Below are 27847 nucleotides of genomic sequence, written 5' to 3'. Positions count from 1 at the left end.
CTTATATATACTCATGATTCTAGATATACAAGTCTTCCAAAAATGTAAAAGATTGCTTATTATGATAAGACTTTCAGATTCTATTAAAGAATGACAAATTAGGTAAAAGCTTTTTTTCTTTTTTTTATATTTTTGGGAAGGGTCTACAGGGTGTTCAGGGTCTCACTACTAGATCAGACTTGTAGTGATCCGCCTGTTTATAGCCTCCCAAGAGCTGGGATTACAGGCGCGTGCCACCACGCCCAGTCTCACATAAAGCTTCTTTTTTAAAAAATTTTATTTATTTGTGTGTGTGTGTCCAGCTCAGCCCACCAGGGGGCGGGCTGGCTGGCATGTGGTGCTGGGGGATTGAAATGCAGTCCCTGTGCTTTGCTGAGCTTGTTCTAAGTATGTGCTTTAGACCACTGAGCCATCTCACCAGCCCCATAAAGCTTCTTAAAAGCTAAGAGATGATTGGTTAAGAGGACTATGTCAAAATGAAAATTAAGTATGTCACCAAGTGTCATTAGGATAGTCATGCTGCAATTTTTTTGCACCAGGGATCCAACTCAGGACCTTGTGCTTGCCAGGCAGGTGCTTAAGCCACTGACCTATCTCCCCAACTGCAATGTTGTACGTAGTTTATTTTATTTTATTTTATTTTTAAACAAATACTTTTATTTATTTTGTGTGTGTGTGGCCAGTTCAGCCCACCAGGGGGCGGGGCTGGCTGGCATGTGGTGCTGGGGGATTGAACAGCGGTCCCTGTGTTTTGCTTAGCTTAGCTTGTTCTAAGTAGGTGCTTTAAACCACTGAGCCATCTCACCAGCCCCATCGTTTTTTTAAATTTCTGTGTACAAATATGTAACTGCTGTCTGTTAACATTCTATAGGGATTTAAATATTAAAATATGTACGGTTGTTAGAAATAATAAATTCTACTTTACATCTAAGATGTTTGATGTTCAGAATGATGTTAAGCTTATTGCCTCCCTTACAGAGTATCTGGATGTTTAACAACTGCGATTTGGAGACCAAAAATTAGAGAGATAGATGGGCTAAGAGGATAGCCAACATTTTGGCCCTAGCCCTCTGAGGTCAATGAGGACTCAGGATATAAGAGAACCTTTGCTGTGACATCCTGTAACTTAGTTGAATCCCTGGTTTTCTGATAAGGTGATTATGGGATAACAGAGGAAAGGATTCTGCACTATATTCTATAGTGCACCTAAGGAGAGTCACAAAAAGCAACTTGGTCAAGCAATGGCCATGATACATCCAGATGGCTGACACTGACAGAAGATCTAAGAGGTGCCATACTTGGGTCCAAAATAAATTCTGAGGAGACTTAACTGACCTTGTTAGATAGCAGAAAGTTAATTTTTTAAAAAAAACGTATACAGGTCTCCCCTTAACTTGGTCTTAACCATCTAGCAAACGAGTAACTATGAGGTGTAAAAAGTAATGTCATAATAATATGCTAAGCTGTAAAAGGTTCAAATCTTTATCAACTTATGACAATTGCCAGCTGTACTGGTACTCACTACTGTCATATGGACAATTAGGGTTTAATTAGACTATATAGTGTTAAATTACTGAATACAAGTACCAGAAATCTTTGGATTGGTATCGAGAATAAAAAGGTCTTTTAAGAATTCTCCAGGGCTGTGCAGATAGCTCAGCAGTCTAAGCACTTGCCTAGGCAAGCACAAGGACCTGTGTTTTATTCCTGGTACAGCATGCCATGCTGGCCACCAAGACCAGGCATGGTGGTTCACGCGTGTATCCCAGTGCTGGGGAGGCTAAAAACAAGAGGATCATGAGTCCGAGCTGTGTAGTAAGATTGTACAACCAAATACATTAAACAAAAACAAAACAGTTTTACCAAGGGGGAAGTTTTCCCGGGAAGGAAGCAAAGGGCCCTGGAGCACGTGAGGAGGAAATCCACCTGTTCCCTGGGAAGGCAGAAAGCATGCCTGCGTGGGAGGGGGGCAGGCTATCCATCTCTTCCGCATGCACCTGCCTTTGCTACAGACCCTAACTTCACAGAAGCACCCCCACCTACAGATGCATCTTGTCCCCAGCTTGGGGAGCCAAGACTCTCCACCGTTGCTACCAACTGTCTTTTTTTTTTTTAAAATGTATTCCGCTGTTTATTTATTTATATTTTACATTTATTGTGTGTGTGTGTGGCCAGCTCAGCCCACCAGGGGGCGGGGCTGGCTGGCATGTGGTGCTGGGGGATCGAACTGTGGTCCCTGTGCTTTGCCAAGCTTGTTCCAAGTAGGTGCTTTAGACTACTAAGCCATCTCTCCAGCCCCGCTACCAACTGTCTTAACCACCTTCATCTTCAGTTTTGTTTTTTTTTTGTTACCCCAAGTCCTAACTTCATCTAAATAATAATAATAATAATAATAATAGTAACTTATTATTTTGAGACAGGGTCTTAATATGTAGTTCAGGCTGACCTTGAATTCAGATCAAGCCTCCCACCTCAGTTTCCCAAGAGCTGGGATTACAGGCACATGCCACCACATCTGGCTCTAAATTTAAAAAAAATTAAAGATTTTTTTCCATACAGAGATTAGCCTTTATAATGAGTTACTGCCCCCTGCCCCCCCAAAAAAAATAATTTTGTCTTTTTTCTTTTAATTTTATGTATTTGGTACAGGGTCTCACTACGAAGCTTGGACTTGTAGTGATCCTCCTGTTTTCAGCCTCCCCAGCAGTGGGATTACAGGTGTGCGCTACCACGCCTGGACTTGAGTGCTGGTTCAGCGCTCCTGAGGGCAGAGCCAGCATGGCGTTCGGTCCCAGGGATCAAACCCTGGTCCCATGCTTGAATCTGCTAAGCTACCTCATGGCTATTCCCTTTTTGTTTTGAAACAGGGTTTCACCAAGTTGCCCAGGCTGAGCTCAATCTTTCAATCCTCCTGCCTTGGTCTCCCAGAACGATGGGATTACAGGTATGCACCCCCAGCCTCACATCTAAATTATTCATTCTGAAATGCACCTAGCACTATGCAAAGCAAACTGCCAACAAAACGGGGACACAAGCCTTCCCTGGAGGGGTTGAAGAAAGTAAACAAATTTTTGCCCATATGACATCGTTCACATAACCAATACTGAGCAGTTGCTGGATTAGGTGCCTTTTGTGGCTATGACTAAGTCTGTTCTCTTCTGGAGCTTAAATTCCAGCAGGTGAGATGGCAGAGCCACAGACATCACCCACTATGCCTGCATAGTGTGGTAGCAGGACACAGCCCTAGAGGAAAAGGCAAGGGAGCTGGGTAGGCCGGGCTGGGGTAGACAGGGTGGGTACCTTAAACCTAACAGGGAATCACAGTGAGTCCTGACAGGTAAAGAGCTAGAACACAGTCCTGTGGGACAGACAACAGCAGGAGGACAGTGTAACCCAGCAGGTGGTTTCTGGGGTGCTCCTGATTTCCTGTCCCCCATTTTCCTCATGCCTAGAATAGCTGTATCTGATCTGAGTTATCTGGGTAGACAAGGCAACTGCTAGGCCCTTCAGTGGAGTGAGGAGGCAGAAAGGGACAAAGTCACAAGACTGGAAGGAGGTGGCCTCCAGAAGCTAGAACAGCACGGAAGTGAACTCTCCCTGGCAGCCTCTGGAGGATAGCCTCCTGGCAACCCTGGAGACTCATCTCAGCCTCTGGCCTCCAGACTATGCAAAGTTAAATGTGTTGCTTTAAGCTATTAAGATTGAGGTCAACTGTGAGAGCAGCCAGAGAAAACCTGGGTTGGTGGTACAGTGGGAAGGAGAAAGAACTCAATCTAGATAAATGGATGGGAAAACAGAACAGGGATGGCAAACCTTTTGAGACGACTGCTTGTACTGCACACCAAAGCTCACTTATTGCAAAACATCAACACTGCAACTAAACCTGAACATTGAAGTTTTAGTTTAGAAAGAAAGAACTCACACATAACTGTCTGAAAAGAAAAATGACATGCATGCCATAGTTTTACCACCACTGGTGTAAAACACAGGGCAAGAAAGGGCCTAGAGTCCGAAGCCAGGGGTCTTGGTGCGGAAAGGTGAACGCTGAGGTGTGGATGTCCCCTCACCTCTGCTCACACCAGACAGCGACAGGATGCCTATGGTAGAGAAGGGCTACCTGTACTTTCGGGAACAGAGGGTAACAATGGTGAAGGGCTGGTTCCATGGACAAGATCCTCCTGCTCTGCAGTCCCAGCATCTAGAGCAGTGCCTGACATGCAGGAGGCACCAGATCTTCTCATGGTCTGAAAGAGAACTAAGAACAATGTTCCTTTCTCAAGCACCAACTACAAACTGGCACTGAGGCAGAAGCACCATGTGGCAGGCAGCACACTGAACATTTCCTGGATGGAAAAGTCACAGAGAGATCACATGACCTCCTCAAGTGACACAGCAAACGAACAGCAGAGCCAGAATGAGGGTCCCTGGGTGGGGGTCATGGCTGGTAGGTGCTGTTTACTGAGACTGGGGTGGGGCATGGCAGATTTGGTATAGGCCCAGGACAGCTGGCCCTGCAGCTGAAGACAGAGGGCGGACACAGGTTCCCCTCCCTTTTCTTCCCCCCCTCCCTTCTTTTACCTTCTCCTCTCAGCAGGGTCGAGACCCTCTGGGGTGGGATGGCGACCCCACCACCTACCCCTTCCTAACAGAAGCTCTACCTCATCAGGGCAGTAGTGAGTCCAGCCAAACGTTTCAGGGCTAATCGACAAAGTCATGAATAGGAATCCAGGGGCGTCTAGAGCACTGGGGGAAGGGAAAGAGGCTGTGAGGCCCTGGGGGTAAACGGCAAACACTTCATGTGTCCCTTCACCCAGGGAGGCCAGTCCACAGCTGCTTTTAGAGGCCAGGCCAGACTACATTCTTAACGCCAGAGCTTTTCCTTCCAGTCATGGTCCTGTCCCCTGGCAGCTGACAGGGGACAAGAGTAGGCTCTGCAGCCCATCTGCTATGGCTGAGTGCCTCCACTCCTAGATTCCACTGAGGCTCAGCTTCCCCACCTGTAAAAGCAAGGGTGTGAAGATGAGAGGGAACTACCCACTCGGGCCCCCCTCCTGTCCCTCTCTTGGACAGGAGCTTTCTTTTTCTCAATAAATATATTCTGCTCATAACCTCCATTTGTTCCTAAAATTCATTCTTCGGTTTTAGAGAACACAAACTCATGCAGGTCAGGTCAGGAGATCATTTTTCCCTGTCATTTGGAGGTTCCCTGTATGGTTTGGAGGTCACCCACCTGAGATCAGTTTTGCTCCCTGTGTCATTTTGGAGGTTTCCACCAAGATCATTGGACAGATATGGGGGTCTCACAGTCAAAGACACTTACCCCTTTAGAGTGCTTCATTAGGTACCAGAAGACGTTTTGATCCTTACTCGCTAAAAAAGAGCTGTTTAATCCAAATGGAAAGTAGAGATCTTTTTTAACAGATGGGAAAAGTTCAATACACTTAATGCTGTTTATAAAACAAGTTTACTGCTATTCAAAAGACTACTCATTTTATTTATTTATTTTTTTTTGTGGAACTAGGGATTGAACTCAGGCCCTTGTGCTTGCCAGAGAAGCGCTTACTGAGCCATCTCCCCGGCCTCTTTTTTTCTTTCATTTATTGATTTATTTTTTTAAAATTTATTTATTTTTTTGGTGGAAGCGGGATTGAACTCAGGCCCATGTGCCTTATTCTACTGAGCCATCTCCCCAGCCCAAAGAATTTTTTTTTTTTCCATCTCCAGTTTTGATACTAGAAAAACTAATCTCGGGTGGATCACCTCCAAATGATACAGGGGAAAAGTGATCTCCCGACCTAAAAAGTACCTGGAACAAGTTCATGTTCTCTAAAAATAGTGAATTTTAGGAACAAGCAGAGGTTACAAACATAATATATATATATTTTTAATTTATTTTATTATTATTTTTTTTTACATAATATATTTATTGAGAGAAAGAAAGCTCCTGTCCTACAGAAGGACTGGAGAGGGACCCAAGCGGGTGGTCCCCTGCTCATTTTATCTGGGAGCACTGATGGCAAGAATGACATCTTCACTGTTAATAAAGGCCATGAAGCAATGGAGTAATACATAAATGAAATGCTGAGATGGAAGAATTGGTAGCTTCATCAAAAAAGAAGTCCAAGAATAACAATGGCAGTGGCAACAGAGAAAAGATAAAGTTGGTACACAAGAGCACATTCTCCTGGACGATATATTTATTATTTAAAATAAAATGCTATGTTTTACAGAGAATTTTTTAATAAACTGAAAAAAAAAAAAAAAAAGAAATAAGAGGACCCCTATTAGGAGCTAGGAAGTGCCAAGTGTATTCTTTTTTTTTTTTTTTCTTGGCGGAACCGGGGATTGAACTCAGACCTTGCTCTGCCAGAGAAGCGCTTATTCCACTGAGCCATCTCCCCAGTCCCTAAGGTATATTCTTTTTTTTTTTAAATTTTAAAATTTTTTTTTATTTTTTCCAATTTTTTTTTTTTAAATTTTAAAATTTTTTTTTAATTTTTTCCAATCTAAGGTATATTCTTGAAGCCCAGGAAATACTAATTTCTTAACCAAGCCCAGGCAGCAGACTGCCACCTGGTGGTGCTATGACAGCACTAGGCCAGAGAGGACAGGGTAGGAGCTCTCTGCAGGACCTGCCTTTTTGTCTTTTTAATGGCAATCAGCTTAAAAAAAGAGTGATGGGATGGGGGAGGAAGACCAATTATAGGAAGACGACTGTGGGAGCAGAGACGAGAGGAGGGGAGAAGAACACCAAGGGCAGCAGGGAGACGAGTAGAAAGGGGCGAGCAGACCAGTGGCCTCAGCCAGGGACCGCTGATGGCTCCGGGGGCTGCCTTCCCGCAGTGGTGCCTGGCCGCTGTCCTCACCACATGGGTCTGTGCTTTTGTAAGGATCCCCTACCCAAAGTCCCATCTCTTCCCCGAGCTCTCCACTGGGCAGCACCCCAGCCAGCAAACAACACTTCCTGTTGCTTGCCCAATTAAATGTCCTTTGAATTAATCAGGTAGTTTCCACCCTTCCCTTGTGTGGAAGAAAACTTCCAAACCTCAAATACTAGATGAGCTCAGAAAGTCTGCCATGGGCTAGCCAGATAGCTCAGCGGACTAAAGCCACCCGGGTTGAACCTGCTGCTGTGGCCCCGCCCCCAGGGGCTGGCTGAGATTTGGTGTGGTGGTGCACACCTATAGTCCCAGCACTTGGGAGGCTGAAAACTGGAGTGTCACTGTAAGTCTCTCATCTGTGTAGTGAGACCCTGTACTAAAATACAATAGAAAATAAAATAAAGTCTGCCTTTAAGTATTTTTTTTTTTTTTTTTTTTAGGGAAGGGTCTACAGGGTGTTCAGGGTCTTGCTACTAGATTGGACTCGTAGTGATCTACCTGTTTACAGCCTCCCAAGAGCTAGGATTACAGGCATCCACCACCGTGCCCAATCTCAACTGACATCTTTAGCACACCCTGGGGGCGGGGCAGGCAGGTCTGCCCACAGATCAATCCCCAGCCTCTAATCCACCGAGCTATTTGGCTGGCCCATGTCTGCCTTTAAGAATAGAAATTAAGGGATGAAGAATGAGTACCTTGCTCAGCTGACCTCAGCAGAGGCAGAGGGGCCAGTGCCCCCAAGGAGGCAGGAAGGGGCTGCAGGGCTCCTATGGGGCAAACCTGGTTTCTAAGGAGACTCCCCCTGGCTGCTGGCAAGAACTACTGGTGGCTGGCCTCTCACAGGGCCACGAGGAGGGATTTCCTCCAAAGTACAGTTCAGTGGAACCCAGTCCAGGGTGGGGCCATGGATATGCTTTTCCAGGCCAAATATGCAGTAGAGACCTCAGGTCACCCTTAGCTGCTCTAAACAAATCGCTTTCCCACAGTGTGAGGCATCCCCACGAACAGGGAGGTGAACAGGACAGATACCCTTCAGGTTTTCACCTGCTCTAGCTCCGTCTTTAGGTCACTGAGATTCTGCTCCCATTTTCCTCTGGCCTATTTCTCCCTGAGGCCTTTCAACCTCGAAGGTATCCCCACTTGCATTAAGGGTACCAACAGGAAAAGGAAGGGTGGGTGGGTGAGCGTCTGCTTCTCAGGGAGCGGGGCAGCACAAAGCTCCTCACTGGGAACAGGGATCAGACCTTAGGCTGTTGCAGTGTTTCCTCCCAGGCTGAATCATAGAAACTGGACCGCACGTTTACAGGCTCAACATTTAAATGCCAAAGACTCGTGGTGACACCTATGACATGTGTCGTTTGCTTTTAAGATGAAAGACGTTAATATATGAATTGTTTGTTCTATGCTAAACCTCAGCATTAAGGTTTGCTAGCAGCATTGGCACTTTGTGATGAACACCATAAGTGGGCTTGGGACTGCAGCTTGGGTACTTGCCTCTAAAAGGTTCACTATCACCCGAAAGTGCCAGCCATGGAGGCTTTGCACATCCCATTTCTCAACCAATTGAGTGAACCCCTGGCAAGCACTTAAAAAAAATGACAAACTTGGCCGCTTTTGGCAGCACACACCTGTATTCTGGGAGCCCGAAACTGGAGAGAAGAGCAAGCCTGCTAGTTCAAGGCCAGTCTACAATTTAGTGAGACTTCATCTCAGCAACAAAAAAGAAAAAAAATTCTCAAAGGTGTTGGGGGTTGGACTGAGATGTAGCTTAGGGTGATGGTCTATACTGAAGCTCCAGTACCACTAGAGAGAGAATGAGACAGAAATACACATACACAAACTTATAAAAACTGTGTTCCTTTGTTCTGAGCTACCTGGCCTCATCCCTGGAGAAAGGCTGTTACTTGTGCCTCTTTCAGGTATTTTCTGAAAATTTAGGCAAATACATTTTCTGTTTTCCCTGTTTATAAGAAAAAGCAGCATGCTCCACACACGGTTCTGAACCATCCTTCACTTAACACCTTAGACATCACAGCCAGCAGTTGTATGGTCCCCATCAAGTTGCTGAGATGTGAAGTCCCAAAGCCCTGCTTCTGCCACTTGCTACACGAGGTGAAACCTAAGTAACTTGGATCTGCAGCTCTTCAATCTTTTCTCTTCTTTCTTCTTGCCCTTGGAAAATAACTCTCTCCACCCAAAGTCGCTGCAGGACTAATTAGCAATTATATTTTCCTTGTCACTTCTGAGGTCTGGCAAACACCCAAGGAGCTCAGGTGGAGGGACAAACAGCAACTTGCCCCAGGGAAAAAACCAATTAGCTCAGACCTGTTTCCTCGTTTCTTCCTTCTCCTAAAGAAGTCAGGAAGCCAGCAGAAGAGCAGACTTTAGGATTCATGCTCTCTCAGTGGGGTCTTATTATATTTCCGGGCTGATCTTGAATTCCTAGGTTCAAGGAATCCACTGTGTCTAGCTCCTGAAGCAGATCCTAGAATCATCACTTTCAATATAAAATAATAGGACTGGAAGCTATTTAGGGAATACTCTAGTGCTAGGGTCCCTATCTTTTTGCAAAGAAGTTTTTTTTTTTTTTTTTAATATTGAACCCACCATGAACTCCTGTGGTACCACCTAACAAACATTTTAACATTTAAATTTTAACTACACAATTAATTATGCACCGAACTTAAAAACATTTTTTGTATAAAAGGTTAGCTTCCATTTAACACACTCTTCATCTCTGGACCCTAGCACCCATGAGGTAACCCACTATGAACTTGTGTAGCAGTGCTGGGGAGATGGCTCAGTAGAATAAGTACTTGCCTGGCAAGCTCAAGGACCTGAGTTCAATCTCTGCATTAAAAAAAAAAAAGAAAGAAAGAAAGAAAGAACTTGTGTAGTTGATCCGTGTGACCTGTCATGGCCAGACAGCATGCTATCATGTGCTTTTGCTAATTACTCAGGCTGCCACACTGCAAGTCACCCCACTGGTCTCATTCTCTGAGCTGCTACCCCCAAGGGGTTGGGACACATAACATTTGTCCGTACCTTTATGATGGACACAAATTTTTATTACCAACGAAGCAGCAACAAGCACCGTCCATGTTCATGCCTCCTTGGGCAACAGGGCAGGTGTCTTTCCAAGGCAGACCCCCAGAAGCAGGAAGTGCTGGCTATGGTGACCAGGAAAAGGCTTCCCAGGGACCAGGAAACCATCTTCCAACCTACCTAAACTATTTCACTCTAATCAGAACTGCCTGAAGGAACTATTCCCCTCCAACCAAACAGTATCTGAGGTTCATAAAACTTTTGATAACTTCAGGTACTAAATACATTTAAAAATAACCTGAAAACAGGGGCTGGTGAGATGGCTCAGTGGTCTAAAGCACCTACTTAGAACAAGCTTAGCAAAGCACAGGGACCGAGTTCAATCCCCCAGCACCACATGCCAGCCAGCCCCGCCCCCTGGTGGGCTGAGCTGGCCACACACACACACACAAATAAATAAAAATTAAAAAAAAAAAATAACCTGAAAACAAACAAAAAACCTGGAAGCCAGGTATGGTGGTGCATGCCTATAAAATCCCAGCACTCAAGAGGCTGAGGCAGGAAAATTGCCATGAGTTCAAACCAACCTGGGCTATATAGTGAGATCAAGGTCAGCCTTAACCACATAGTGAGTTTGAGTCAGGGGCGAGATCCTGACTCAAAACACAGCGTAATGTAACGTAATATAATATAAGCGGAACTTAAGGTAAATGTAATGTAACACAGGGCTGGGATATGGCTCAGTGCAAAGTCCCTGGGCTCAATTCCTAGCACTACAGACATAACAAAACTAGAAATAAAAAGAGCTGGCAGGAGATGTGGCTCAGTGTTAGATAGCCCCTGGTTCCATCCCCAGAATGATAGGGGCAAAGCAACGATGGAGGCTGTTACAAATGAACCCTGAAAGCATTATGCTGAGTGAAAGAAGCCAGAAAAAATGGTCACAACTTGCACAATTCTGTTTCGACAGAATGTCTAAAGAAAGAAATCTATGGATGGGGGAAAAAAAAAAAGAAGAAAGAAATCTATAGATAGGAAGTAGATTAGTGTGGCTTAGGGCTGGGCAGGAGGAAAAAACTGAGTGGCAGTGCCCATGTGTTTCTTTTTTGGGGGAAGAAAACATTCTGAAATTGATTATGGCAGTGGCTACACAACTCTGTAAATGCATTAAAACTCCCAAACCATCCTTTGCTGCCATATGATTTATACACTAAGCCAATGAACGAACCATTGGGTGCTCTAGTGTGGAGGGCAGCTGTGATGCTAAAGCAGTGGGCAGGCGACCATGTTTTCTCCTGGGGGGGCTGGTGCTGCTGCTTGAGAACAGGCTGGGAGGAAATCGGAAACGGTTTGATCACCTGTGCATGCCATCAGGAGGCTCCGTACAGGACTTGGTTGAGCATGGAGAGGACACCAAGTTCCGGGATGTGGCTGGAACAGCAGTCTGACATGGGTGTGTGGCCCCCACACTCCCTCTAGCACTCCCTCTTCTGGCCCTCTCTCCTCAAGTCAACACCAGCTTCCCAGGCAATAGTGATGTCAGCAGGGAGAGATGGAGGGAAGGAAGAGTCCAGGCTGGGTTGCTATGGAGATGTCTCTGGCATCTAGGTGACAGCAGCCAGAGGAAGGGGGTGGGGGTGGCTCTGCTTCTGAGAACTAAAAGCAACCTCAAGCCTTTACCCACTTCCAGATAGTCTCCACACTAACATTTCGTGGGTATTGAGTATGTGCCAGGCTGTTTTTCGGGATTTACCTGCACAGATTCATTTTTCCCAGGAACTTTATAGGTGGGAACTACTACCATTCTCACGTCATAGATGAGCAAATTGCAATCAAGAGAACTTAAGTAACTTGCCCAAAGGCACAGAGTATAAGGACTCCGACCAGGCAGTGTGGCATCATATTGAGCTGCTAACTGTGGAGACAAAAGAGTTAACATTCTCAGCACCCAAACTTTTTTGATAAGACACTCTGGCCCAGGACATGTTGGACAGTCACAAAGCAGGACTAAAAACAGTACAGATACAGGTAAATGCAAAAACCATCTTTTCTTCCCCCAAGCTGATATTCTTTCCCAAAAGGGTAAAACACCAAATATCCTTGTGTAAGTCTGAAGAATCTTTATTTTTTGTATTCTAGGGAAGGGTCTACATGGTGTTCAGGGTCTCACCACTAGATCAGACTCATAGTGATCCACCTGTTTACAGCCTCCCAAGTGCTGGGATTACAGGTGCACACCACACCCAGTCTCAATGCAGTCTCAGTGTGCCTTGGGGGCAGGGATCAAACCCCAGGCCCCTGGGCTATCTTGCAGGCGCTTTAATCCGCTGAGCTAATCGGCCAGCCCAGTCTGAAGAATCTTTTCGAAATCCTGAACTCTAAGAAGCCCTCACAATCGATAACTTTAATCTGTAATCTTAGTTACAAAACAGGTGCTCCTAGATTAACAGACAACAGGAAATGCATTTCTGAGATGGCTATAATTGCCAATTCAGATCCTTTCAGACATCTTCAGTCTCATAAAAATCTTAACCTCTTGCCCTCTCTTGGAAATTCACTCCCTGATTCTCAGTGTACCCAGAGATCTAAAGAGTGCTTATCTTTCCTATATTCCGTGTGTGTGTGTGTGTGTGTGTGTGTGTGTGTGTGTGTGTGACCCAGTCCCATTTCTGTGGTGCTCATGATGTGTCCTTGTCACAACTCCTTATGGACATACTCCTGGGTCCCCTTGAGGGGTGGTTTCCATGGGGAGACAGACATGTCCCCATGGATTTGGCTAAAGCATACAGGGCCAGGGGGGAAGAGATAGGCTAACAGTCCACCAGCCTTCCACAAGTCCTACCCACTTAACACCAAGCTGGTCTGGGTCCTTCTCAATCCTGCCATGATCAGCATGGAAGCATCTGCCCTGATAATCAGGAACTCTTTGGAGAGAGAAGAAACTTGGTTCTTCACACACCCTGCTATGTACGGCAGGGCATCACAATTTGGGAAGGGAAAATCAGTGAACACAATGGCCTGTAGCTGGAGTTCCAGACACACTCTTGGCTTGTGAGGGTTAACCTTCAAAACTTGGCTCTCCTAGAAAAAAATAGGTGTTTCTAAATTTTCTCTGTAAAATCAGCAGCTTCTCAGCCAGGTGTGACATACACCTGTAAGGCCAGCACTTACGAGGCTGAGGCAGAAGGACTGCTATGAATCTGAAAGCACCCTGAGCTACATAGTAAGTTTAAGGATAGCCTGAACTGCATAGGGAGACACTGTAAAAACAAAACATGAAAAACACACACCAAACAACAGCAACAAATCAGCAGCTCCTCCAGCTGGGCTAGCGAGGGTGTCATAGAATACCTGTTCCTTTTAGGAGCAGATAGTCTAGGTGTTGCATGCCTCACCCTTTTCCCTAAGTCTCTGGCTGATCAGGGACCTGGGGACAGTTCTGTTGCTGAGTCAGGAAGTGGCTTAGGCCTTTGCACGTTATCTCTCTGTTCCTTATTGTTGCCTTCCAAGGCAGATCCATTGATTTTTTTTTTCTTTAATGTATTTGGTTGTTACAGGGTCTCACTATGCAGCTTAGACTCATAGTGACCCTTCTATCTTCAGTCTCCCCAGTGCTCGGATTACAGGCATGCACCATTATGCCCAAACTCTGTGGCTGGCACAGCATGTGGTGCCAGAGACTGAACTGTGGTCCCTGCGCTCACCTAAGCAGGAGCTTTTAGTCTGCTGAGCTATCTCACTTTCCCAATCTGTGTTTTTTCTTTTGTATTTTTAGGGAAGGGTCTACAGTGTGTTCAGGGTCTCACTACTAGACTGGACTAGTAGTGTAGTGATCCACCTGCTTACAGCCTCCCAAAAGCTGGAATTATAGGCAAGTGCCACCACACCCAGTCTCAAATGCTGTCTCAGCGTGCCCTGGGGGCAGGGCCAGCACAGCAGGACAGAGGTACCTGTTTTTTGAGACAGGGTCCCACTATGTAGCCCAGGCTGGCTTTGAATTCATGGCGATCCTCCTGCCTCAGCATCTCAAGTGCTGGGATTACAGGTGTGTGTCACCATTCCTAACTCCAAGACAGGTAATCATAGACTGGGAGGTGGTTAAGTGATGGCATCCTCAGTCCAGTGACACTATGTGGTCACTGTCATCAGTTTGCCTTGTCCTTTTTCTACCCCCAGTCCCCAAAAGCACACAAGAGAGGGAGCAACCTAGGCCTTGTCCTATCCTGTCTCCCAGATGAGGGAACTGAGGTTGGGAGGGAATAGGTGGTAGGCTAGATAATGGTCGCCTGAAGTCCACATCCAGGCCCCCAAAACCCATGAATGTCACTGATATGGCACAAGGGCCTCTATAGACACAACTGCAGTCAGATCTTCTGAGGCAGACGTTGTCCATTTACCCCATAGGCCTTAAGGGTGACTTATAAGATAGATGATGAAGAGATCCTAGAAGAAAGGAGGAGATGTGATACAGAAGAAGCTGGAGTGACAGGAGGAAGGGGCCATGAGCCAAAGAACAAGCTAGCACCCAGAACCTGGCAAGGCCAGGAAACAGATTCTCCTCTGCAGCCTCCAGAAGGAAAACAGATCTCTGCTCTAGGACTAGCAGACAGTAAATGAGGCTTGTCCTGAGCCATTAAGTTTGTACTAACTTGTCACAGTAGTGACATGACACTAGGAAGAGCACCCAAGATGCAGGGCCACAGGGCCTAACCAGGCTCTGAGAGCTGTGACTGCTCTGGCCCAGGGGGACAAGGTGGCCTGAGGGCAGAGGAGGGGCCAGGAGGACTCTGAGCCCCTGGGCCACGTGGCAGCCTGCGTGTGGCAGCCTAGGTGCTGCCTGCTCAGCTCCTGCACTGTGCTTCTCCAGCTGAGCTGGCCTTGGCCTTGCTGCCTTTGTTTGTCTAGACACCCACTCCCACCCCCTGCCCCTGGCCTACGTGACTCAGCTACCCCCGCCACTGTTCAGGGACCATGGTATCAGTCTCCCCTCCTCTACAAACTATTCATTAAATAATGTAGTGCTGCCCACACAGATAGCAGAACAGGCTGGGGGCTGAGGGGAAATTTCTGGGAATGAGGAAGGTCAGGACCCTACCTCTAGGCCCTTGGGAAACAAAAATGTCGTACACAGGCATCAGTTTGTGAGGAAACTGAGAGCAGCCTCAACTGCAAAGGAAGGGGAGGCAGAATGAACTGGGCAGATCTTGTGCTCCTAAAAGGAGCGGGGACTTACCTATGTCATTTCCTTTCCCCTCTGGTGTGCCAAGACTTCAGAGAGTGAAAATGTTCACAGGGTGCCTCCCTCCAGCTGGGCCCTGCTCTGCGCACTACACCTCCATCAACCTACTTAATTCTCACCACTACCCTACACAGGGGATCCCGTGAGCCCACACTCATGAATCAGAGATGACGCCATTTGTCAAGGGACATAGTAGTGGTGCTGTCCTAATATGAGCCCCTTTCTACAACGTACTTGAGGCTGTTGCCTGGAAGTTTGACCACAATTAAGTGCTGTGGGCTCAGGACAGAGACCTGGACATATTTGATGCAAAGTGCAGAGCCTTTTCCATCACATCAGGCTGCTATCTTGATTGGGAAACCATCAAAAGGTTGCCACAATAGTGCAGGTGAGGAGGGCCTCCTCTGTGGCTAAGGGGATGGCAAGAGGTCGGGATCAATGGAATCTGCCAACGGTGAGCAGCAGCAGACCCTTGGAGAGCTCTAGAAGCCCTGGAAGTTGTGCAGGGTCACAAGACCCGGACTCTTCCTAATGAGCCATGTGATTCTGCACAACCCCTTTCACCTCTCAAAACTTTTTCTCCTGTGAGCCAGGCTGGGGGTTTTTGTAGGTGGGGTCTCTTCCTGGCATAAAGTCCTAGGTTCTTAGGGTTCTGCACAGGCATCTGGGTCCAGTCCTTCTTCCACCTTTGCCCCTGTGCTGAGGCCTCTTCCTTAGCCAAGGCTCTGCTACCCAGGAGAGGTTGCCAGGTGTGCCAAGGCCCTCGGGGAATTCCCTCACTCCCCCTCCCCATCCAAGAGCTAAGGCTGATGCAATCTGCCTGCAACTGCCACCTTACACCATAAGCCAGGCCCCTCCGCAATGAAAAAAGAGTCCCCACCAGCTCCACCCCACCTGAGGGGTTGAAGAGGCTGGGTACAGGGGCCTAAGGACTTTGCAAAGCTGGGATAGCCCAAGGCACCTGCAGAATGGCTAAGTCACCAGCCTGCCAGGAATGGGTACTTGCAAGGCTGCAGGGCATCAAGCCGCGGTAGTCACAGATGACTGGCCACCATAAATGCTGAGAAGGGCCGGGTATCTAAGTGTGTGAATCAGTATCCATTCGGGACTGAGCTGAATTGCTTAGGAGGGCAGGGCTCAAGTGGGTAGGGTCCAAATGACAGAGAAAAGTGGGACACAAGGGTCCAAGACAGAGGTACTGGAATCCCTGCATGATGTCCTCTCAGTTAGCATATGCCACATACAGCCAGTGATAGGATTTTCTGACTAGGCCAGTTCATTCCTAGATACCAGAAAATGTCCTACCTCTCAAAACACTCAAATCCAACCTGAAATAAAACCAAATTAAAGCACACTCCATAAAACATCCAGCCAGCATTCTTCAAGGACACGAAAGACAAAATGTGAAAGTACCGAGGAGCAGGAGAGGGTAAGAATGATGATACAGAAAGAGATTATGGTCCCTGGAATCGAAAAGGAAGGTGCTACTACCAAAATAAGGATGTATGGAGTACAGACAACAGTAATGTGCTTGTGTGGTTCCTTAGTGACAAATCAATCTCACAGTAATTAAGATATTAACAACTGAGGGGACAAACCGCTCAGCGCCCCCCTTCTGTTCTCTCAGACAGAAGCTTTCTTTCCCCGAATAAATATCATTCATTCATTTATTTAGCGCAACTGGGGATCGAACTCAGGCCTCTGCACTTGCCAGGCAAGCCCTTATTCCACTGAGCTAGCTCCCCAGCCCCCAATAAATATCTTAAAAAAAAAAAAAGATGTTAACAACAGGGAAAAATGGGTGAGGGGCAGCAAGGTGTTCTCTGCATGTGTCTGTGTGTGGGTAGGGGGTACCAGAGCTTGAACCCAAGCACTAAGCTACATTTCACTCAGTCCTTTAAAATCTAAAATTATTTTAAAATAAAAGTTCATTATAAAAAAAAATCTATGGCGTATGTCTATAGCCCCAGCACTGGGAGGCTGAGGAAAAAAGAATTGCTGTTGAGTTTTAGGCCAGCCTGGGCTACACAGAGATATCCTGTCTCAAAAACCCCAAAATAAGTAAGACATCCACAGGCTAGAGGTAAACTTCAGGGTTTACCTAGCATGCTCAAGGTCTTATGTTCAATCCCTAGCACAACATACAAAAAAGCTTAAACTGGGTGTGGCTGTGTATACCTGAGGTCCTAGCCACATGAAAGGCTGGGCCAGAAGGATCACTTCAGCCCAGTTTCAGACCACCAACACAGTGATAGCCTGTTCCATAACAAATGAGGAACCCTAGTCCTCATGTAAAACCTTAAATGTCTTCTCAGAAGACCCTATGGGTGGACCACCTCTGGCAGCCTTTCATCAGCCTAGCCTCAATCCCACCTGACATTGCTCTGCACCCAGTACCTATTCTGAGAACTGGAAGAAGTTAAGCTCATGTCCCCTCTGGAAGGTTTTGGAGCACTTACTACACAACCACGGAGACAGAGCACATCCTCCTAAGTAACAACTGCCCCTTAAACTGCTCCTACCATCCATGTGCAAGCCACATGTTTGACATGGATTAACCTATTTCATCCTGAAAACAGCTTTAAGGGGTAGCTTACTGTGAAAGTCATCTTTTGCCACAGAGGAAACAGAGGCACAAGAAAGGGAGAATGCCAGGGCCACAAGCAAGTCAGGGTTTGGACCCAAATACCCTGGGGCTCCAGAATCTGTGTTCTTAACTTCTACTTTAGATTGTCTAGGTTACAATGCAGCAAGGCTGGGGATATAGCTCAGTAGCATAAGGGCCTGCCTGGTTACAACGAAGCCCCTACACAGCGAGGAGATAAACAGCACTTGCTCAAATATTGGCAGGATAAACAGTAAGTCCTGTAAAGGAGGATGCTCAGATCCTAAGGACTTCCTGCACGCAACTGGGTGGGGCTAGGGGAGAAGCCTGTGTATAACTCATAGGGGTTTGCCCACCCTTCTCTGGGTCTTGCTTCAGCCTAACTGGAGGGAAGAGCCACTGGACTCCAGGTGGGACGTCCTGATGCAGATGAATGAAGGGGCGGGGTTTCTGCAACAGAGCAAAGCCCGTGGGTGAAGAGGCCACAGAGCACAAGAGGGGCAAAATGACCATCAAGTTTTTTTTTCTTTACTGAATGGAAACATCGGGCCAGGGAGATGGCTCAGTGGAATAAGCACTTTCCTGGCAAGCACAAGGGCCTGAGTTCAATCCCCGGTTCCACAAACCCCCCCAAAAAAACAAAAAAACACCCCACAACTGAATGGAAACATCTTCCTTTTGGGGGAGCAGCAGAGGCTGAGGACTGAAAGAAGTCAGGGGCAATAGGCAGGGGCTGCAGAAAAGACCGAATCCGTGGGGAGAACAGCAGGGACAGCAGGATGGCTGGAAAGTGAAACCTTGGTGGGCCACAAGGGTTGAATGGCTGAGGCGCTTTCAGGGTGTGGGAAGAGGTGAGCGAGGGCCCCAGATTTCCTATAAATACACTAAACAGACCACTTTTGTGCTCAGATCTTCGAGGGCACAGTCTATTTTGATTTTCATAAAAATCTGCACCAAATTGAGTTGATTTTTCCCCCCTCATTTACAAAAAGGGAACTAAAGCCTGAACAAAGTTAATTTGTCCAAGGCTACCCTGGCAGTTCTAGGATTTGAATCCTGAGAGGTCTGGGGCTCCCGTCAAACTACCTCACGAGAGTTTTCGAGATGGGATGGCGGTTAGAGGACAAATGAAAGAAATGAGAAGCACACTGGTGCGGGTCCGCGGGGAGAGGATGGAGTCGTTATCCCCACAACCAGAAAGAGTGGGAGCCCGGCCCTCCGGGTCGCAGAAGGCAAAGGTTCAGGTTCGTAAAGCGCCGGAGGCCGGCTCCCAGTTCTGAAACGCCAGACCCCTAGGGGTCGTTAGGGGGAGGGGTTCGGAGGCGCAGATCCCCACTAGGGCAGGCCGCCCCTCCCGGTGGAGGCCACGCGGGGGCGGGGCGCGGAAGGATCCGGGCGGGTCGTGCGGCCCCACGCCCCGTATATCTGTCCCCAATCCCCGGGGCCGCCTCATTCCCCATCCTCAGATCACGGCCTCTCGTTAGACTGTCGCTACGCCGCCTCCGCCCGCGCACGGTCGGCCATGGCTTTGTAGTCGCCACCCCTCTGTGACCCCGGCCCGTCTCCGCGCTCACCGCGCCTTCGCTCTCGACTCGTTTCTTCAACCGAGGCCGCCGCTGCCGCCTCTCTTTTCCTCAGCCATGGAGTAAGTAACCGTTCGCCTCTCACTTTCCAACCGCTTTTCCCGCCCTTTCGTAGCTCGCGGTCCTCGAGGCCCGGCTTGGGGGTAGGGAGACGTAAGCTTGGAATCACGGTCGCGCAGGCGCAGAAGAAAGAAAATGGGCCGTCAGCGCGCAACTGAGCATGCGTACTGCGGGAGGGCGCGTTCTTCCGGAGTTACGTTGTAAAACGGGGCCGCGTGAGGCCGCGCCTGCGCACTATCAACGACCCCCCCCCGTTCTAGCCTCTCAGCCGGCTAGAGCTGGTATTCTGTGTGAGGGAGTGGGCCGAAGTCTGCGCACATGCGCATTGACACCCCGCGCCTGAGCAAATAATGGCGGGAGCCACGGTTAAAGTTTGTGCCCTGGTGCTCGGCGAGGGAGCAGCTGGGAAGGGTGGGGGTGGATATAGCCGTTTTTCGGTTGTCCAGCTGGCCTTTTCACCCTCTTGGCTCCACTAGGGCTGCGGTTCACGAACCCAGCTTCCCTCCAATTCAGTTCGGCACCTCCTGAGGCGGGGACTGGCTTAGATTGATAGGGCGGGAGGCGGAGCTTAGAAGCAGCTTAGTAGGTGGGTGGACAGAACTCTAGGAGGCGGAGGCGGGAGGATCGCAAGTTCAAGCCGTTTGGGCAGTTTAGGGAGACCCTTCCACCGTCTCAAAATTTAAAAAAAAAAAAAAAAAAAAAAGGCTAAGGATGTATCTCACTAAAGGCCTCGGGTTCAACCCACAGTATTGTAAAAAAAAGCAAAAAGAGCACGTGGAGCCTGGACCACAGCGAAGCAGAACGCAGGGAGAGTAAGGGTGGAGGGGACCCCCCCATTGTGAGGCGGGGTGGGGCCCAAACAGGCACTACGTGAGGGGGCGTGACTTTGGCCAGGCAAGGAGATGGGGCCTAGTGGGGATTTGGGTGGTAACAGTGGGGAGCCAGGCCTTGGGGAAGCCCTTGGGAACTGACCGGAATTGCAGTCTAGGAGGGGAGTGGGGCCTAAAGGAATTATTTTAGAGGAAGTCTGATGGCTGGAGAAACATTCCCCTGGTTTTTTTTTTGGTCTCTCTATGTGGTTCAGGCCGGCCTTGAGCACTTTGTAGCCCAGGCTGGTCTTGAACTCCAAACGATCTTCCTGCCTCAGCCTCCCATGTGCTGGGATTACAGGTGTTCTCCACTACATCTGGCTGAGGATTGTTTTTTTAATGAAGAGGAATATGAGGTGGGTGGGGGTTTGAGGTAATTCCCTGGGGGGGAAACGTTGGGGTTCTGTATTGCTCTTGGAAAAGAATTCCCTTGGGAATGGGTAGGTCTCCCAAACTTGGGAAAAGGGACGATTTAGGACTTGAGCAAACACGACTGGGGGAAGGGGTGGAAAGGGGGCAGAGCATGTGACTTGCTGGTGGGTGAGGCCAGCCTCTGACCCACCCCTCACTCATCTCCCACACACAGGTCTTCCACCTTCGTGCCCATCTCCATCCAGCTGAGCAACCTCCGAAGCCTCTTTCCTGCCATCAGTGCAGCTGCCTTTGCCATCAGTCCCCAGTGCCTGTGCCTTAGCCATGTCACTCCTGGCGACCCTGGGGCTCGAGCTGGACAAGGGCCTGCTCCCAGCTAGCGGGCTGGGATGGCTTGTAGACTATGGGAAACTCCCCCTGGCCCCTGCCCCCCTGGGCCCCTATGAGGTCCTTGGAGGAGCCCTGGAGGGCGGGCTCCCAGGGGGGGGAGAGCCCCTGGCAGGTAAGGGCTGGTGGGGTGAGCCAGCGTTGGAGGGCAAGGGAAGAGGGGAAGAGAATCCACTCATATACTGTTTCAGTTGATAAATATTGAGTGCCTACAGTGTGCCAGGCATTGCTCAGGAGCTGGGCGTATAGCTGGGAATTAGTATGATGTTTGCTGGAGTGCAGAGCAGGGGGCAGACAGGCAGGAGGCTAAAGATGCCATGCTAAGGTAAGTGGCAAAAGGAGCTTGAGTTTCAGAAGGAAACCTCCAAGCATGGACTGGGAAGTAACACAGAAGAAATGAAAAGACCCAAAGGAAGCGTGTGTCAGGTGGAGGCAACACAGCAGATTCTGAGGCAGAGATGATTTCATTCATGGCTGTATCCCAGATGCCTGAGTGTTCTGTTAATAACTAATGAGTGTCTGGGCCAGGTGATACGTGCCTGTAGGCCCAGCTGCTCAGGAATGCTTGAGTTTAGGAATATAAGGCTGGCCTGGGAGATAGCGATCTTGTCAAAATGTAAAGCTAAGATGGCTGGGGATATAGTTCAGTGGCTTAAGTGCCTACCAGACAAGCACAAAGTCCTGAGTTCAATTTATGCTATGCAAAAAACCCCAAAAACTGTGTGTTGGTCTTGCTTGCCTTTTAAGAATAAATTATGCTATGGGGCCAGGGAGATGGCTCAGTAGAATAAGCGCTTCCCTGGCAAGTGCAAGGATCTGAGTTCAATCCCCGGTTCTGCAAAAAAAAAAAAAAAAAAAAAGAAGACCTGGTCTTAAAATAAAAAATGTAAAGGGAGGAGGTGTAGGGATATATAGCTCAGTGAAGGGCCCTAAGTCCAATCCCCAGTGCTGCTTTTCTCAGAAAACCGAACCCATGTAAACCAAAGGATAAACCAGAAGTGAATCATAGAGTAATGACAGCCAGGCATGGTAGTTCATGCTGTCATTTCTGCACTCCGGAAAGCTGAGGCAGAAGAGTCACAAATTTGAGCTCATACTGGGCAACTGATTTTGGTAAGATCCTGTCTTAAAAAGTTTTAATAAAGGCCCTGGGTTCGGCCCCTAGTACGGTGTGGGGCTGAGAGCCAGAGAAAGGGTACTCCATAAAGTTGTTCAAGTAGTTGACTGGTTCATTGGTTCCTTTTCTGGTTTGTTGACTGGCTTGATGATTCTCGATTGTTTGAGTGGTTGGCAGTTCTGATTAAGGACGTGAGCCGGGCTCTTTGTCTGTGTCCCTCTGCGATCCCCAGGTGACGGCTTCTCCGATTGGATGACTGAGCGAGTGGACTTCACGGCCCTCCTCCCTCTGGAGCCGCCCCTGCCCCCTGGTGCCCTCCCCCCACCTTCCCCACCCACCCCTGACCTGGAAGCCATGGCCTCCCTGCTCAAGAAGGAGCTGGAGCAGATGGAAGACTTCTTCCTGGATGCCCCACTCCTCCCGCCACCCTCCCCGTCGCAGCCACCGCCACCACCGCCTCCGCCTCCGCCACCAGCACCCTCGCTCCCCCTGCCGACCTTTGACCTTCCCCAGCCCTCGGCCCTGGACACCCTCGACCTGCTGGCCATCTACTGCCGCGGCGAGGCTGGGCAGGGGGACCTAGGCTTGGGACCCCTGCCCGCCCCCCCGCAGCCCCCTGCGCCGCAGCCCGCGCGCCCCTCCCCGTACCCCACCACCGCCCGAGGGGACCGCAAGCAGAAGAAGAGAGACCAGAACAAGTCGGCGGCGCTGAGGTACCGCCAGAGGAAGCGGGCGGAGGGCGAGGCCTTGGAGGGCGAGTGCCAGGGGCTGGAGGCGCGGAACCGGGAGCTGAGGGAGCGGGCCGAGTCGGTGGAGCGGGAGATCCAGTATGTGAAGGACTTGCTCATCGAGGTGTACAAGGCGCGCAGCCAGCGCACGCGCAGCAGCTAGGGGCGGGGCCTCGGGCGTGGGCGGGGCCTCGGGCGGGGCGGGCCCTCGGCGGCTGCGTTCGAGCTGGGGTGGGCGGGTCTTTCTTGTCTTTGTAGACCCTCCTGTGTTTTCTTCCTATTTTTTACCTTTTTGAATTTTATCCTCCTTCCATCCCAATCAGCGATGTTCGGCCTTAGTGAACATCTGCACCCCTCCAGCACAGCTGGGAACTCGAGCTGGGAGCCCTGCTCTCCCCAATTTCAAACGCCTTCTCGCTGGTGGTCCTGGGACCAGGAAGCCACACAAGAGTGGCTGCAAGTCATCCTCAACGTCAGGGAGGGTAGGCAGGCACCAAAGTAATGTCTGAAAAAGCAGCAGGCCAGTGTTGTTGGAGATCTGTGTGTGGGGAGGGAGCCAAGTCCACAGAGAAACCGCAAGTAGAGGTCAGTAGGGAAGGGGAATGGTCGTAGTTGGTGACTGGGGGTGGGGGTCATTTTAGCGCTGGAGAAAAATCCCACTTGTGAAGGTGGCGGGGTGCTTAACCTTTTTGGGTTGTGAGCAGAAATAAAATGCAGAATTCTCTGGTTTGTGTGTCTTGTCTTTGAAGAAGTTGGGGAGAGGGACTTCTAAGGCAGAGACATTAATGAAGATGACGGGCTGCTTGTGGTGGTACGCGGCTGTAGTCCCAGCACCGCGGGAGGCTGACCAGCCTATGCAATTTACGGAATACGCAGGATGGTGTCTCAAAATTTAAAAAAAAAAAAAAAATTGCAGATACCGGGCTTGGGGATATAGCTCAGTCGCATGAGCGCCTGCCTGGCAAGTGCAAGGTCCCAAATTTGATCCCTGGCACCACAACAAAAAAAAAAACCCGCCTAGGAACAAAAGAAAAAACATTTGATTCTTTTTAAGTATAATACGTAACAAGATGGAGTCAAAATTATCTTACAGCTGAAAAAGATAGAACCACTTTTAAGTGCAGACTATTTCCACTAGCAGAAGAGGGAACACAGAAGATGCTGGGTCCCTGTGGTCCTTGTTACATAGACTGGGAGGACCACGCAGAACTGAAGGGGCTGGGCTGCTGCAGGAACTCGCTGGGTCCCTGCTGCCGAGCCGCTGCCTCACCCTCCCATCCTCTTGTTCTGGGGAGCCTTCTGCCAGTTCCTGTGTTCCACCATTCCCTTGGACCTCGTAGAGACACTGCTAGCTTTGTTGACAGTGCTTACTTGGCACTTTCTGTATGTTACTTTAGCCGATCCAACAGGAAGGTGATGTCACATTTTGGATGAAATGCTGGCCATAGTCCCTTTGCATCCACCTGCTGGGTGGGGAGGGGAACAGGTGGATATTGGGTGGTGACTAGAATCATGTACTTGCCACCATGGAGCTTACATCCTGGCAGGGGAGACAAATGTCATGTGGCTAAATGTACCACTTACAAGTGCCTTTTTTGCCTGCAAGTAGCAGCAGATCTGACCGTGGATTTAAACATCAATTTTTCTCACCTGTGTCTATAGGTCTGGGTTGCTGATACTATTCAGGGACTTGAGGCTGTTGTTGCTGAAGACTCTGATTTTCTTAGTCTTTTCCTCGTGGTCACTATAGGGAGGCCATAGCTCCATGCATATCTAAATTCAAGGCAGAAGTTCAAAACTTTCCTAGGAGATTCTAGCAGACATCATTTGGTGCTATAGCCCTAGCTGATCCCCTATCTTCAAGGGAGCCTGAGAACACGTGTGTTTGGAGGTAAATCAGGGAGAAGAGGGAATGGATGTTGCGTTTAGACAACTGTGTGTATTACCCTCAAGGTGACTGTCCTCATTGGACCAAAGATTTGCACCTCGGAAGCCTAACTGGCAAATTCTTCTTCTTCTTCTTCTCAAGGTGACTGTCCTCATTGGACCAAAGATTTGCACCTCGGAAGCCTAACTGGCAAATGTGAGACACTGGCTCAGAGGAGTGTGGCTTGTGCTCGGTTCTAGACATGGCGTGGAAGGCTGCACAGACTCAACAGTGTCCTGTCTGCGCAGCTCACAGGCGAGGGAGAAGTGATCAGGGAGATTGCAAGGTATGTATGGTTAACGCGTCACCTCCTGGGCATTGTGGTGCACACCTGTAATCCCAGTACTCAGGAGGCTGAGGCAGGAGGATTGCAAGTGTGAGGTCAGCCTAAGCTATTTAGTGAGTTCAGGGATGGCCCAGGCAACATAGCAAGATCCTGTCTTAACAGGAAACACAAAACAAAAACATTTCTCAGTGAAAGCTGATATTTATATATAGTGATCAAAAACTATGCTGAATGTTTATTTTTTTTTCTGTACCGGGGATTGAACTCAGGACCCTGTGCTTTCTCCCCAGCTCCCTGAATGTTTAAGTTTAAAAAGAGTACAGTAAAAGACACAGATTAATTATTCTCAACTTATCTGGTATGGTGGCCCACACACTCCCAGCAATGAGGAGGCTGAGACAGGATCACACCAAGTTCAAGGCCAACCTTGGCTACATGGCTGGACTCTGTCTCACAAAACCAAAATGAAAAACACACCATTATTTCACGTACACGTCTCATTGTTCTTTCCACTTCCTGAAGCAGGTCTAGAAGTCCTCTTATGTGTATTTACAATATGTGATAAAAAATACTGTGCGTGTCACAGCCCAGTGCCATCCCATGGTACAGCAGTGTTTCGGGGTTTTTTGCCAGCTCAGCCCAACCTGGGGGAGGCGCTGGTGTGGCATGTGGTGCTGGGGACCGAACACTGGTCCCCTGAGCCTGCCTAAGCTTGCCTAAGCAGGTGCTTTAGACCACTGAGCTATCTCACCAGCCCTCAGCAGATTTGTAATGACGTCACACCATGTCCTCGCCTCCCTGCTCACAAGATCCACCACTGTTTGACTTCTGGCTCTTCTCCAAAGGCAAGATGACCACAAAAGAAAAAGATTCTGAATTGACTCAGGATATCGAAGCAACTAAAGGCAAGAAAGAGAACTTTGAGAACTGCTTTGGAAAGTGGCAAAAATGGTAAGTGTTTGAAGCAAGGAGTGTATTTTGAGGGGGATTAAATATGATGAGTCTTGCCGTAATTTAAAAAAGTAAATGCAAAAAAAAAGTAAATGCACCATATCTTTTTTTCTCATACATATACATACATTTTTTCTTTTTCTTTTTTGGGGGCGGGCAGAACCAGGGACTGAACTCAGGCCCTTGTGCTTGCCAGGCAAGCACTTATTCTACTGAGCTATCTCCCCAGCCCCCGCTTGTGGTATTTTTCTTTCCCTTTTTTTTTTCTTTTTGAGACAGGCCTCTGTGTGTTGAGGCTGGCTTTGAACTTATGTTGTAGCCCAGGTGGCCTCAAATTCTCAGTAACCCTCCTGCCTCAGCATCCCAACTGCTGGGATTACAGGTGTACAACACCACACTGATCATGGTGTTTAAAAAAAATTTCCTTTTGTTTTGGTACCAGGGATTGAACTCAGGACCTTGCACTTGCTGGGCAGGTGCTTATGCTGTTGAGCTGTCTCCCTAGCTTAAAAAAATTTCTAACTTGTGAAAAATTATCATCTCGACCACTTGTAAGTATACAGTATAATATAGGAGTGTTTAGTTCATTCACGTGACTGTGCAGCCAGTTCCAGAGTTCATTTTTTTGCTTTTGCTTTTTGAGTCAGGTTCTGTTTTTTTTCATTTTGAAAAATGGAAGCTCTGCATCTACTCCGCAGTGATAGGCCATGCCCCTTCCCCTGACACTGACACTTGGCCATCCTCTGTCTGAATTTCTCTGCTCTAGGTATCCCCTGTGACTGGAATCATACTTTGGCTTGTTTTAGCGTCATGTATTCAGGGTTCACCCATGCTGTGGCGGGTGTCAGAACTGTTGTCCCTTTCAAGGGTGAATACTTGTCCTTCATATGTATAGCCCATGCCATTTTGCTTATCCATTCAGAGGTCATTGAGCACTGGGTTGCTTCCACCTTTCGGCTATGTCGAACGGTGCTGCTCTGCACATGGGTGTAGGAGCCTCTGTTCCAATTCTTTTTGGTTTTATTGTGAATGATTCACTCAGTCTTTGGGATGTAGGGTTGCTTGGACAGTGAATCTCTATGTTGTACCCTCTAGAACCCTGAATGTGATTTATTTGAAAAAAGGCGATGTGGTCTCTAAGTCTAATTACAGAGGTCCTTTGGAGAGACACAGATAGAGGAGAGTGCCGTGTAGTGACAGAGGATGAAGTTGGAGTGGTCCGGTCAAAGCCAGGGAACTGAAAAAGCCCCTGAAGCAGAAGAGGAAGGCAAGGGGTCCCTCCTAGAGCCCTGTAGGAGGGGTCTGGTGACACCTGGTATCATGGTTCGGGGTTTTATAAGGGGAACAATAAAATACAGGACACCTAAATATAAGATTATAATGAATTACCTGAAGAATCATATACAAAGAGTGCAGGAAGTTTGTCCACACAATAAAGACCAAAGAATGCAGCTGAGGGTCTGGGTCCCACCATAATGTTCTGCATGAGTTAATCTGGAGACCTGGCACCCATCATAATGCCTCCTGCCAGTCCCACTGGAGGCCTAGAGCCCGCAACAGTGTCTCATGCAGGCCTGTTTCACAGGTCTGCACTGGGAAGGCCCAAGGTCAGTGGTAGAAGTTACACAGTGTACCAGCGGGATGAAGGGTCTGTGCTAGCAAGCTGAGGGATCTGAACTAGAGCTGAAAAGTTCCCATCAGGAAAGCCAACGCCACAAGCTTCTCCAGGAGACAGCAGTGTATCATCTTTCTCTCTGGAGCCAGAAAGTGATGCTCAAATTGAGGACCAGAGCTCCC

General features: G+C 48.4%; 2 protein-coding genes across 5 annotated transcripts in view; one reads left to right on the top strand and one right to left on the bottom strand.

The window, feature by feature from the left end:
- Nup62 (nucleoporin 62) overlaps positions 1-19421 on the bottom strand; it is a 29769-nt gene extending 10348 nt beyond the window's left edge. Inside the window, exon 1 of one of the 2 annotated variants that reach the window (XM_004646418.2) lies at positions 19345-19421. The gene's annotated coding sequence lies outside the window, so the exon portion shown is untranslated. Of the gene's footprint in view, positions 1-3813; positions 3836-19344 lie in introns of those variants that run through there. The other variant, XM_023706672.1, reaches the window with a different exon arrangement.
- Positions 19334-23607, top strand: Atf5 (activating transcription factor 5). 3 transcript variants are annotated; one of them, XM_023706674.1, is made up of 4 exons: positions 19334-19415; positions 20869-21156; positions 22391-22871; positions 23210-23607. In XM_023706674.1, exons 2-4 carry the CDS (start codon positions 20979-20981, stop codon positions 23223-23225), a joined length of 675 nt encoding a protein of 224 aa, XP_023562442.1. In that variant the 5' UTR covers positions 19334-19415; positions 20869-20978; the 3' UTR covers positions 23226-23607. The 3 variants fall into 3 exon arrangements, with proteins under 3 accessions (XP_023562442.1, XP_004646474.2, XP_023562441.1); XM_004646417.2 differs by having other exon boundaries at positions 22391-22985; XM_023706673.1 differs by having other exon boundaries at positions 22391-23607.
- Positions 23608-27847: the final 4240 nt, after the last annotated feature.

The sequence above is a fragment of the Octodon degus genome, unplaced genomic scaffold (genome assembly GCF_000260255.1).
Source record: "Octodon degus isolate 3935 unplaced genomic scaffold, OctDeg1.0 scaffold00268, whole genome shotgun sequence".
Lineage (NCBI taxonomy): Eukaryota > Metazoa > Chordata > Mammalia > Rodentia > Octodontidae > Octodon > Octodon degus.
Note: the sequence above shows the minus strand (reverse complement) of the source record. Positions and strands in the feature narration are given on the sequence as shown.